The 14,537-nt window shown below is 39.5% G+C and overlaps 1 protein-coding gene across 12 annotated transcripts in view; it reads right to left on the bottom strand.

Moving 5' to 3' along the window:
- ELAVL4 (ELAV like RNA binding protein 4) overlaps positions 1 to 14,537 on the bottom strand; it is an 81,313-nt gene that overhangs the window by 47,034 nt on the left and 19,742 nt on the right. The window contains exon 1 of one of the 12 annotated variants that reach the window (XM_071750187.1): positions 14,100 to 14,263. The exons of 8 other annotated variants lie outside the window; for them this stretch is intronic. In XM_071750187.1, the coding sequence (XP_071606288.1) occupies positions 14,100 to 14,123 (24 nt within the window). In that variant the 5' untranslated portion in view covers positions 14,124 to 14,263. Of the gene's footprint in view, positions 1 to 13,718; positions 13,877 to 14,099; positions 14,264 to 14,537 lie in introns of those variants that run through there. 3 more of the 12 variants (XM_071750184.1, XM_071750190.1, XM_071750189.1) reach the window with 3 other exon arrangements.

Consider the following 14,537-nt stretch of genomic DNA (forward strand, 5'->3'; position numbering starts at 1 on the left):
GGTATTTTGGCTTGACAGATTTCACAAGGAAATGCTTTGCTGCTGAGGAAGACAGCATAAGCTTTGCCAGTGTTTTTCAAAACACTGCTTACCAGAAGGCTTGGTATAACTCCTCCTACAAAATATCAGTGACAAATATCCATTATAGCAAATCTTCCATTACAAACGATGTTTCAGAAATACTTCTCTCATATCTTTTTTTCCTACAATTAATTCAATTAATTTCAATTTATTCCTGCTGAAATATCAGCTCTGACAATATTGCAAAGAATACCTGTATGTATAAACAGAACTATTAAAATGCTTAAACAAGCCAGAGTAACTGACATTAATCGTCACTTATTACAATAAATAAGTGACATCCATCTACCATTACAAAGCACAGTTAATGCATCATTTAGAAAACTACCCACAGCCTGATTAAGACAGCCTTATCTCCCCACTGCATGCATAAACAATAGCCAATGGCTCAATAAAAAAGTAAATATACATGCTTTGTATTTACAAAATTTGTTTTCAGCCTAAAAAAGGTGTGCACACTGAACTGAAAGTCTGTCACATACGTTTACTGAAAGGAGCCTGCATTCAGTAATAATTTATTTAGCAGCAATTCTTATCTGAATTATGTATACTCCACTGCCCATATTCCACAATAAGCTAATTTGCTATGTATGGAAAAAACCCAGTAACAAGATACATAAGAATAAGTACTATTTATAGGGACTAGAGAAAATGTTTTTAAACACCACACGCAATCTTTCTCCAATAAATCAAATTCTGAAAAAAAACAAACTTAAAACCAATGGTGAATTCACACAGATCCATTCTGAGGACCCAGAAGTGAAGACGTTATCTATGAAAAATGACCTGGTTCATAGAACCTAAATGCCAAGAAAAATCATCATGGTAAATTACACCTCATGAAGAATTCATGAAGTCTAATTTTATATTATTTCTAAGTGTTCATTAATGAACAAACTTCTAACATTCTCCCACAGAAAAGAATTTAGATAAATAATGCAAAGCTCTTACTTTATCTAAAACACTATTTAATTAGCATTGCAAGTTGTTTGCTTTTACAAGTGAAAACAAATGGTGCCATGGCAGAGGTCCCATAGCCATCTCCTGAACAAGGATGACAAAAGGAAAAACAAACAAACCTTCTCAAAGAAAATAAACCTAGACTCACAAAGGTTTTACTTCTATAATGAAAAATAGGCTTGGGAGTAAAAGTCTATCTGCTCTTCGGAATGAAACTCTCCACAGCCCAAGTCTCAGTCCCACAAAAGCTTCTCTGTGGGTCAGAACAGCCCAGTTTACCAGAGCTTCCTCCCTGATCCATCCCCAGCCCTCCTCAACCTCCTGATCTCTACACAAATAACCCTGCCAAGGCCAGAGCTTGGCCCATAGCTATGGAGCTGGACACAGAACACATCCTAGACCAGGTCCCTCAGCCCTGCATGCCCCCACCCCACTTTTGGATTCAGCCATTTGGGGAGAGGGTTCTTCTCTATATTTTTGCAGGAAAAGGCACTGGATCAGAATCTGCAGAACAGACCATCTCATCTTCCCACAGGAGCGTTAAAAGTGATTTTAACTATTCATTGGTTCAAGGCCACTAGTCCAGCCAGAGCCAAAAATAGAGATGCACCTGGACCTCACACAGACATTATGTGGCTTGTTTCTAAGGTGACCTTAGGAGAGGCAAATGATGCTCTGTGTGCAGTTCCAGTAAAGATTTTTCTTCCCTGCAACACAACTGTCAGATTTCACTGTCAATTACATTTTTATTAAAGCTTCTGTAGTGCACAACTAGACTTTGCTATTATTTACCTAATAAATACATCATGAACATGAAATAAAGGAGGAAAACGAAGCTTTTGAGTAAGTCTGCCTGGAGGCAAATCCAATATCCCAGAAACAAATCATTATCTAACCCTCCATATTTTGACATACTCCCAACTCGTATGCACTTTCACATGCTCCATCTTTACCCTCCTTGTAGTTAAAGTCATATTTAATATTTTAAATATAGATACAGCAGAAAGTCTCAGCTCAGAAAACCTGCAGTCTGTCTCTCATGGCAGGGATACAGTCATCTCACAAGATCTCTTTCAGACTGTACTGCACTCAGGTTGAAATGCCATTCAAATGTTTCCAGCAAGTTCAAATTTATGGGTGCCACAACAATTGAACAGAGCACACAATGATCCAAATAGAGAAAAAGCATTTCTTTTAAGAGGCAATCTTCAGTTCGAGTAAAGGAGAAAATTCTTTTCCTTAGTAGCTAAAATTTATCCTATCCTGATCTAGTCCATTATAGGCTTTTGTGTGAATGTTAATACAAAGTATTTTGTCCCCAATCTGTAGTGAAATGAAAAGTTTATTGGCAATATTACTTGTTATCACAGCAGTGCCTGAAGGACGTAACTGATACCAACACCAAGCTGTGCTAGATGCTGTACAAATGGGTAGTAAGGGCAGGGACTGCCACTGTACCAACAGTGACAAGAAAAAAAAAAAAAAAAGAAAAAAAAGAAAAAAAAAGCAAAACCTGCTATTTTTATTCTAAGTTTTGCAGAAGAGAAAGATCAAACCAGAGAAGAGTATTCTAAGCCAAACTGCTGAAGTAATACAGTAAGCTGTGACAGCTTCATAACAACACCATATCCTCAAACCTGGCCCAGTGATAAGGTCACTACTCCTAACAACTTTGTCAAAAAGCAAAGCAGCATTATGATGCACCAAACTGCTTTTCTTTTGACAGCTTCAGATAAATAGGTCTTCTGTTCCCATGCAGTACAGACTCTACAATTTTGCATTTGATTTCAAGGAAAAAATGGAGGGGGGAAAAGTACACAACATAATAAGCCACATCCATTTCAAAGCCAGTAAGTACTAAGATACTAAGAACCACTCTCAGAACCACATGTCCAATAACCATGCAGAAGAACAAAGCCATTGTACCACACACTTTAAGGTCTCTCTCTCTTCCTGCAGGTACTCAGGGGATGAGAAACTGGAGGAGAAGATCAATTAGTGCACACAGAGCCCAGAGGATTGTGGAGAGATACATGGTCAAGCACTTCCATGCACAACCATTTCTGGGAAGCTGCTGTGCATACAAACATTCTTCCAGAAGCAGAATATAGTTATAGCTCTAGCACCTATATTACCTCAACTCACAGTATCTAAGGTTCTTTGACCTTCTACTGGGGCTTCATTTTCCATCTCTGGTCCAGCCTATGCACCTCAGAGGTCTTTGGCTCTATTCTTCTGTGTTCCAAACAAAGTCTACAGTAAATGTGCTCAACAGAATCAAGGAAGCAGTATGTGGGAAAAAACAGTATAATATAGGTGATGGTGACACAAGTCTGCTGCTATCAGGGTCACCTTTTTCATAAAAATGAACTGACTTCTAAAAAGCCAGCCATCTATCCCCTTCTGTAGACTAGTTTCACAAGAATTTGCTTTTAATAATTTCTGCCATTAAATAAAATTCACATACGAAGACACATGAGAACACAGCCTTGATTTCACAGCATCCAAACACTGCTCTGGAAAAAACCATCATCCAAAACACCCAGAGAGGAAAATGGATGCTTCCCCATTCTGAGATGGTTTACACAATTAGCTCGGGTTAAAAACATTTTGCTACCCCTTGAGTCTCACACACCAAAGATCTTAAACAAGACAGGTGGCAGGGAGGTGCCCTGATCCTGTGCTGGGACATGGCCATCAATGGCTCCACATCCCCAGAGGTCACCTGCTGCCTCCACTAAAAGGTTTGTATGGTTTCTAAGCCTGAACAAAAGCAACACATGTGGGCTCTGCCTTCTGAAGGAACACATATTTCTTCAATCATCCTTCTACTTCTGTCAAATCTGTACCAGGCAACTTGTACTTAAAATTTTACAAGAACTTTATTTCATCATGCTGGATGGCTCCATATTCCCTCCTGGCTTTTCAGCTGGATCTATTACTTATTCTTTCAAGGCACATATGAAGGCTAAAGGATTCTGGAAAAACAAACCAGAGATGAGATGAGATCTTTGATTGATGCTCCAAGCCAAAATCTGATGAAAAAACATCCCCTTTCTCTACAGATTGCATTTTATTAGGCAGATACCAGGAAGGCAGGAGAACTCCAAGTGACTGCCTTGTCCTTCTTTTAAAAGAGACAGTAACTAACAAAGACCATATTTAAAATTTTGCTAGCAGGGTGATAAAAGAAATACCACCTAAATCATTAAGTTTACGAGGCCAGCCCTGAAGAATTGAAGTGGGTTTCTCAAAAGCCTGAACACTAGATAATAATAGCAATACAAGAGCACAGTAGAGATGAACACTGAAGACAGATCCTCAGTCTAAAGGACGTACAACCCCAAATTACACTGAAATGAAAGCAAAGGAAATTGACAAAGTCTTTTAATATTTTTTTTAACTACTTTCCGAATTTTATTTTTTGCTCGGTTTTGTTTCCTGATCACTACCTTCTTGCTTAGTTTTCTGACTGTATTACTGAGTTACATATTACTAATGTATAACTGAATTATATTACTGACTGCACTGTGTACTGACACACAGATTCCCACGGGTACCTACATGTTCATATAAGAAGCAGACAGCTGCAAGTCTTCAGCTGCTGTAGACCTGTCACAATTCCACTTTATTATTTTCTTAAAATGAAAAACATCTAGAATAATTTGCAACCTGAGAGTTTAGACAGGGAAAGCTGTACTGCAAGCCATACTGAATCCTAAGAACATCTACTTACCAGAAGGCAAAGCAAAGCAAGGAGAGAGCAGGCACTCTGAAGCCTCAGAACATCCAAACTCCCCTCTGCTTTTTTTTTTTTTTTTTCCTACTGAAGTTCTAGAAACAAAAGCTAGCATTTTCAGAAGCCCTTAACCAAATCATGATTCATTCATGTTCAATGCAATAGGATTTTCAGCTCCTAAGCCACAAGTTCCTCTTCTGAAAATGTTGCCCATGCATTTTTCATGCCAAGACAGGCTTGCATCAGGCAGGAATGGATGGCTTAGCAAAAGCATGGCACAACCAAGGTACTTTAAGGCTTTGTCCTCAACAGGACCTTAGTGAGGACACACTGGCAAATGTAGTTAGGAAATGCTAATCAACATGTGTACTTCTCAACCACTGGCAACATCACTATGGATACTGCTGCTTGCAGGTCTAAAGAGACAGACCCCAAAATAGGACTGAGCTGAGCATCATTTATCTCCATCATTAGAAATGTTAGCTTACTGCAAATTAAGTTATTTCTCTTAAAGTGGAACTGGATTAGGAGTAAGAAAGAAATTTACAGCTTTTCTAAAATGCATCTGTAAGCCTCCAGCCCCGTATCACACCAATATTGCTTATAGCACTAATTTCATGAAATATAGACCTTCTTCCTTCTGTAATATGCCTATGGTAGAAAAGTTACAATTAATTTCTCCAAAGTAATACGGCCATCACCATCTTAAAGGTCATGGACAAATCATACAAGTTGGAAGCTTGAGAAATTTCTAGTGAAAAAGTGATTAAAAGTGACTTTCTAGTCCGCACAGACAGCTGCTTACTCTGATAGTCTCATAGAAGACCTACACAATAGCTCAAATCAGAGTAAGTTTAGGCATGGTATAAGGAATAAATACTTCAATCATTCAAAAATACAAGCAATCTCACAAAATCACCTATGCTTAGCTCAAAGAACCATTACTATAGATAATTATTCATTAATAAAGAACAAAATATGAAGTACATATGCATGCACCTATCACAAGTCCACCTAATAGATCCTAATATTTTATCCAGTATATAAGAACTATTAATCTCTGTACTAAGAAAGGAAAACATTCCACAGGCTAAAACACCCTCGTTATTACAATTAGGAAAATTTCTAAAATTTCTAAATGAAACCATATTCAAATTCACCAGGTGCTTATACAATGACGAGTCCCATAAAACAAAAGAAAAATTAGAAATCCTTCAAAATTCCTCCAAAAGAAGGAGTGAACCGTATTGATAACAACAACCTCGTGGTTAACACAATTCTGCAAATGCATTAAGTAGAGGTCACACTGACCTTGGCCACCACTTAAGGACAGGGTGGCACCTCGGCCACCCCAGCTGTCCTGTCCCAAAACCTATACATCAGATTACTGATTAGATTCCAATAGGCAAACCAGAAAAATTAAAGATTATTAGGCAAAAATGTCCTAGAACAGCTTACCTGAGTATTTAAAAAGTCAAAACAACCAAGCTACTGTCCTTTCTCTGTGGGCTGGCTTTTCCCCCAAATCCTCAGCAGTCAGGCTGACTTAAAACTTAGAGGTGGGTCCATTCCACATTTATGTTTCACCTCAGAGAATTCTGTGACAGAAGTGACGCTGCGTCACTATTAAAGCTAAAATATCACCTAAGCACCCCTGATCCCTGGGTAATTCAGCCTAGGTGTTCTGGTCCAGTCTGGTGTCCAAATGCTGGATGAGAACGTGGCTCCTGCAGTGGCTGCAACGGCTACATATGGCTGCAAAGCTCCTCGATAACCACCAAGAACATCACCCAAGTAACATTCATTTTTGCACAGAGCAAAGACTTAACGATGGAGACTAAACTCAATTTCAACCCCAGCGAGCATCTACATTTGTGAACATTTCTTTCAGTAGTTGGGTAATGACAAGAACAGACAATAAAAAAGGATTCTAAAAATATACTACTCTTTTTCCGCACATTAGCGTGTCTACAGTTAAATATAAACTGTGCTCTATAAATTATCAAACACCATGTCAAATTCTGACGTGCACTCCCGGAATCTCTCACAGAGCACACGAAATACAGAAAATGGTAATTTTTGTCCTGGCCCACTTAGTCTAAAGAACAATATGTTGCTGCACTAGATCACGGAGTTGGTTCCCATCAGTGGCCACACAAAAAATGGCCACGGCCACCACTGCACTCAGGCACTCAATTTTTCAGGACCCTCTGCATCAAGCAAAGAGATTAATTCCCTGAACAGCTGCTCTCACAGGAAGGGAACTGACAGCAACATTACCACAGTATAGCTGGCACATGCACATTAGGAAGAATTTCCAGCATTCACGCTTTCTGCTAAAAATCAGCTTCCCCCTACTCATCTACTGCCAGCAACTTCATTTGGAACAAAGATATACAGGGAACGGTACTAGAACTATTTTTATTTAGGGAGCATTTGTTTCCATGCATTATTATTTCTACAGTGTCGTGACTGTGCCTTCTGCTCTACAGAAATAACAGGACGAGTCTTCGCCCGTAATTTCTTCTATGTACAACAAAGTCACTGACCACCATTCGAAGACCAAGGATGACCAGCAGAAAATTAAAACAAGTACAGTAATTAACAGACACATTTATAAACCCTTCAATCAAGTACAAAACCAAGTAACTCCCAAGTATCTCTGATCCCACATGCAGAATGTGTTAACACTTCGACACAGTGTAGAGACTTAAATCATGGGTTGTTTCACGCTGTTGAGTCGTGAATTTTCTATTACCTAACATAAAACTGCTGATGACTATAGGAGTCTCCATGTCAGCTGGGAAGGACTGAGAAAAGGCAAGGCATGGTCTCCTTCCCAGATCAGCATTCAACCCATTAGAAAGGTTCATAAACCCATGAGGTTTACTACAGCGCTCTCAAACCATAACTACCACAGGCAGGTTAGGTTGACTTCCCACACCTTAAGCACGCAACTATAGACAGAGTTTAAATTAATCCACAAATTAAACAAAAAAAATGTCCCATGTAAAAAATCTGGTGAGGACATTTAGGGTAGAAATTGTAATTCTCAAAGTCACAATTATCAGTTTTGCTTTTAATAGCAGTAGAGAAACATGGACTTCTGGCAGTTGTCCTGATCTGTACCGGGAAAGAAAAGAGGACAGAGTCAGTTCCTGGAATTCCACATCCTTGCTGGGCAATTAGCCATAATATTACAAGAAGAGTCAGATCTACCCTCAAGTATCAATTGGGAATATTGCTGTCTTCACTCCTTTTCCAGCATGCAATAACAACAAATTGGTAAGGGGAAGAAAATTAAGGATGACGAGCTTTCTCCATCCCTCATGTCCCTACAAAATCTTTTCAACGGCTCTTAACTTAGGAGTAAATACTCCCCAGTGCTCTGGAAAAAGCAATCAGCCACTCCAACCAGCACACAGACAACTGCAGGACAACACAGAGGGCCCAAGCACAGCACAGTTACCTGCTCTAGCAGCAATCTTCTGGTCTCTACATGAAGGGTCAGATGGGACCTTCTTACCAAACGTCCCTCAGGAAACTCAAACCAGTGGGAGCCGTTTCGCTTTCCTTCCCCACCTCAACCAATGTATTCAGGTACACAGTGGAGTGGCTGGATCTGAAGGATTTTGTGCTACTGGAAAGGCTCAAGTGGCATCGCTGCCCTCCGCCAACACCGAAACCCACTTACGTGGACAGAGACACGTTAAAGATGGAACCTTCTTGAAGCACTGCAAATGACAGAACTACCTCCCACAGTCATTTGCATCTGTTTTGGAAAAACCCCACACATCATCATATCACCTTTACCTCCCCAAGGCTACAGGATGATCAAAAGCCAAATATACTGGATGCCCCAAGATTGAAGAATACCGGCGCATGGCTCCAGACTGGGAGAAATATCAACCATAATAGAAAAGCTTTTATAGCAATAAAAAATTTAGTTAATATTAAAAGAATAAATGAAGTTTGGCTTTTTTTTTTTTTTAGAATTCAAGGACATACAATTTCCCACCACAACAGCATCACTGACGCAACTGAATGTGCCTTAGCAACAAAGGCGTACTACAGAATTTTATATACATCTTGACTCTAAATACAGTCAAAGCCAGGCTTTTATTTTACTGTTCAACTAAACCATTTTCAGCAAGGATGCATAGAGGTCTACCTGTCTTTTTTTCCTGGTTTGGTTTTTTGTTTTTTTCTTAGGCTATCTTTTAGTCCTGTTCTTTAAGGATTCCTAACTGGTTTGGAGCATTTCTTTTTGCAGATTTTTCTTCCTCACTGAGGTGCAAGTCCTCACATAAAACACAATCAAGGGCAGAACAATAGGCAAGACAGACTCTCTGCTTCCTCCCTACTTTTTGGGGCCCTGGAAAAGCAACAGCACACTAGGAACTTGGGTATAGTGAGAAAAAATGGATTATCATTACAGAAAATGAAAAACCTAAAGCTGTTTTTATCAAGCTAAATCTTAATAAATTTATGCAAGCAATGTAAATGCTATAAATAAGACAATGTTAGGTTGTAGCAAGAATTAAATTCTTATAATCTCATCTGAGAGGACTTCATTTCTAACACTGATGTTCCAATGCTATTTTGCAAACTGCCTGAATACTTTAAAGTAAACAACAAACAAAAGGTCTCATCTTCAGTGCTGCAAGCTATCATCCAAAACTGGTTATAATTAAAGGTGTGAACAACAAAGTAACAAACCTGCAAAGTCGAGGTTCTGAGAAATTAATGGGCATCACACCACTGCACCAGGTCAAATTTATCACTCATTATCTCCCTGACTAGAACGGTGCTGTTTCACATATTTGTGCCTCCTTCTTTCCTCCAAGCCTTTCCTGCCTTTTCTAGATGGCTAATTTTAGACAATTACTGCCTCTGACACATTGAGACCTCCTCTCCCTCCTCTTTTTCTTGCTGTAAAGCTAGTGACCTACAAAAGCCCCCTGCATCTAAAATATTCCAGTATTTTAGAAAGTAAAGATTTATCATTTGGGAAAACAAAAGCAAGAGGTCTTCAAGTATCCATTTCTCAAATATATTCACTTTACATTATCTCAAATGGTTAAATGTACTCAAATGCAAAAGCTAAAGGGTGGAGGTTCCCATTAAACACTTCTTTCTCATGGTTAAATCTGTTGTACTTGTAGAACTGCAGTGCTACCCTGCTGTCCACAAGATTTTTTAGAAAATGGTAAAATGTGCTATCCTTTTAAAGTTACTTGAAGGCAACTGGACATGGACACGAACAATAGGGAAGTATTACATTACACAAATGCCCTTTTTTCCCTTCTCACAGAAATCACAGCATTTGTCTTAACATCTATTCAGATGAGAAGGGGAAGATACCCAATGCATGAACACACATGAAAATACATGTATGCCCATCTCTTCCTCCATCCTACTCAGAAAAAAAAAAAAAGAGGGAGAGAAGAGCAGTGGGGGAGGGGTGACTTTCCATCAGATTAGCAAATTTTGCAAAAACTGGCCTATCCTTTAGAGAGGTACACTTTTTAACACTACCTCACTTGCAGGAGGGCTGTTTGTGCCCACTTCTCCCCAAAAACCCCAATGACATTGAAAAAAATACTGCATTGCAGTATTTGCCAGTGCATCGGACTGTATCCACTCTGCTGTCCCAGACAAATGTACATTTTACTATGTCCAGGCATGTAAATGAGTTGTCTAGTGGACACAGATTGCCAGAACAGATGAGTGGATTTGTTATCTGCATCTTTCTCCCTCTCACTATAATATTCTCTGCCACTGCCCATTTCTTGCCTGGGGTGTTTGCTGAGATTATTTTGGAAGTAGAAGTTCCCAAAGAAAACAGCAAATTCCCCAGCCAGAATACAGGACAGAATCATGCTTTATTTCTTCTGAAAAACCTCAGGGTGCAGAGTGGCTCTAGGTTATGGACCAACACTATGACAATCACACACAGAAAATAACCTGCATTTAATTAGTACACTCCCAGCATACCAACTAGGAAGGTTGAAGAAAAAAAATCCCACTGTAATCTAGAAAATATTTTTTTTTTTAAAAGACATTAAGTATATGTAAGATTAACACAACTCTTCTTTCAATAGAGTCACAATATTTAACAGGGCCAAATAAAGATGATGAAGACTATTCCAAACCCATTCAAACGGGATTTTTAAGTATACCTCTTCTAGCTCATTGTAACCATCCTTTGTCACAACAGCTCAGGTTCACTTTGAGAGAGCTCAAAAAGGTAAAATTAATAAAGAAGGCGGCAAAGGAGGCACCCAAGCCAGACAACAGTGGAGAGGCAGCCCTGTATCTAACATGGGAACCTGATCAGCAGAGTACACGGGGATCTGATTTTAAACTGATGGCTGATATTCACCTTGCATCAATCCCCAGTACTAAAATTTCATCCTCTCTCCCAAGTAATTCACCAAAATGACATTTAAGAAAATCATCGTATATAAAGACAACTGCGCTTTCTCTGCCTTTTTGTCTGAATAGAAAGGTTTTAACATTTTAATCTTTTTTTTTTATCTGTAGCAGTCTGACTTAAATTTCAACAACTTAATAGCTATTTTTCTATAAGAGGATGTACAATGACATCTTTTATATGCAAAAAGAAAATGTCACTATGTACATGCAGGCTGTATTCATTAATATAATCTTAAAACAAAAGAGGAAGATCAGGGTAGGAACACGTGCGCCATAAAACAAGGATGACATTATTTTTAAATCTTTGTAGAAAGACCAAACTGAACAGAAAATGAAAATGTAACCAGTAGCTGATGACTCTTAAAGCAAACAATGCAGCTGTGTATAATAAAAGGCACCCTTATTTATTGTCATGACTAAGTTAACAAATTTAGAACACTGTATCTCTGTTTTGGACAGAAGAAAAATTATTTTACTTTCACATACAACTACAATGCATGCCAGAATACATCTCCCTGAACATACACAGACTGTAAAATACAGATTTTTACACATGCACACACACACCCTCAAGATTTTTCCCCCCTCTACATTGTAAAGCAGTGCAGTTTTCAGAGGGCCATTCAATTTCTTCTTCACAGAAAGGACTGCAGCAGAAGCAACACTTAAAACAAAGCAAATTATAAGGGGCACTTAATTTCTATTTTTCTTTAAGCTAAGCACCATCATGCCTGCTTGAATCTGCATGCAAAGTAACCCTGCACGGGAGAAAGGAAGAAAGTAAAAATATCTGATAATCTGAAGATAGAAAGAAAGGCGTGTTCTATATTCTTGCTCTGCTTCTCTTGTGCCTCCTGATCTGTGATAGACAAGCATTTTCTGGGCAACCACATTTTTGTATCTTTTACGCTACTGTCTATCACTTACTACCCTACTACGCTTTTTTAACACTCCTAGCACCAATGCACTTCTGCTATTTCTCATTATTGTTTGCCACTACAATAAGCCAGCCAGAATTAGCAAAATATTCAGCCACAGTTTAAAAAGTAAAGTTGCCACAAGGAACCTGACACTGCCAGTGGATATTCCTTCAGCAGATGTATAATAGACCGTGGCTAAAGGTGGGGCTGCAGACTAAAAGGAGAATAATCTCATTATTTTCATAAATTCCACTTAGCACATAAACCCTAGGATATGGTGAACTCTCCTGAACTGATTATTCTGCCATATAACCATCCGATTTTGTAAAAATACCAATATCACTTAACACAAAATCACTGCTTAGGGTAAATTCATTCTACCTACTGTTCTCATAGGGACATTTGCTGGAAAATTCTAAGAAATGATTTGCAGAAGCTATCAGCTGTGGGAGTTCACTATTATACCTCTGTCAACTTCATTCAATATAATTTACATTTTTTTTTTTTCATACTGCCTCACAGGATTCCTTGCAATTTTTTGCACGTACAATTTCACAGCAGGGAGGGGGAAGAAAAAAAAAAAAAAAAAAAAAAAAAAAGAAAGATAACCCTCTTTTGCAGAGGAGAAAGAACAGATGCTTAAAACCAGATTTCTAGAAATCACTGTAAGCCTGAGCCAGAAATGTAATTAACACCTATTTATAAAGAATAATTAAAGTTGTGACTGCCACAAAGAACAGCAGAGATAATCGAGGTAGCCCCTGTTTTTTCTTTTTTAGATTTTTTTTTTTTTTTTTTTTTTTTTACACTGTTTGCAGTATTCCCACATGATTGCCACCTGCTCCCCCACTCAGCTTCCCCTATGCTCGTTTCCCCGGCAACCTTTCATTGGCTTTTCCTCCCAGCTATCGCTTTCAGTTCGGCTGCTCAGTCTAATCTTATTTGTTTTACACCCATCAAAACAAGCAGCTAGACAAAGACAATCCTGTAAGAATGGGAAAAGACCGTCGCTTTGTTTCCCCGGTTATAATAAATATCCGCAGCAAAAGTCTGCAAAACGTTAAATTAAGGGGAAAAGGATTGGGAAGGGGGGGGGAACACACACACACACACACACACACACACACACACACACACACACACACACAGACGACATGGGACACCCACACCCCCCAACATCCCGCGGGGCTGGCAGAGGGATGGGTATTGTGCGGGTTGGGTCCCAGCCCCCACCCGGGTCGCCCCTCTCGTCCCCAGCAGTTGTATCTGATCATGCCATTTTGCACAATCTGTAAGGAAAGCACAAAAGAAGGGACAAGACGACCAAGCACGCCCGGGCTCCTCCGCCAAGGAGAATATAGTCTAAAAATAGAAATACTATTTTTCACATAAATGGCTTTGACTTTCTCCCGGCATTTCAAAAAGCACAAAACAACACAGCTTCCCCACCACCACCCTTCTCCCCAGCCCCCACCCCGACACAAAAAACACACCCTTCCTTCCATCCTTCCATCCATCCATCCCTCCATCCAACCATCCATCCATCCTCTACAGCACCGGCTCGGTAGGAAACGCAATACCTGTATTTTAGAGGCGATTATTAGGTTTGTATTTAAGGCTGGTGTAATACAAACGGAGATTAAAAGGCATCATCGGCTGCCTGATCCACCAGGCACATGCAGTACAATGACACCGTGACTGTCAGCAGAGACCATCCTCGCTCGACTGAAACGCAACGTTCAATGGAAACGCCGTGAAGTGCCATCACAGCTAGATACATTAAATAGATATATAGATATATATACACACACATAGGCAGACATATCCCACAAAAAAATATATATAAAGGCTCTCTAATTTTATTTTATGACTCACAATCCGCCACCCCGAACAAAAGAAATTCGCGAGGCACGCGAGAAGCGAGACAAAACCCCACGAGCAGGCTCTCCCCGTTCACTTACCATTTTCAAGCCATTCCACTCCATCTGTGATCACAAAGATGGACCCTTACAGCCCCTCACAGAGTCAAAAGCAAAAAGAGCGTTATGTAAAAGCTGACATTCCTTCTTACAGCACTGCTGCCCAACGATGCAACAAAATCGACATATACTAAGGCGCTGCAACACATACAAGCCTCCTCCTCTTTTTATGAGGTCATGACAGGAAACTCTTTGAAATACAATATGCAGCATTTACTGAAGCTCATATAAATCACCCTCTTTTAAAATTACCATACCTATTGCGCAGTCCACCAAAAGAAAATTACCAATCTCGAGGCTTTTTTTTTTTTTTTTTTAAACCACCAGCTCCCCCCCCCCTCTTCCCCGCACCCCCCCCAAGGATTTTTGCTCTGCATTTGTATCTCCAAAATGTCAATGTGGAAATTAACTCCCCCCCCC

This window comes from Heliangelus exortis, chromosome 8, assembly GCF_036169615.1.
Source record: "Heliangelus exortis chromosome 8, bHelExo1.hap1, whole genome shotgun sequence".
NCBI lineage: Eukaryota > Metazoa > Chordata > Aves > Apodiformes > Trochilidae > Heliangelus > Heliangelus exortis.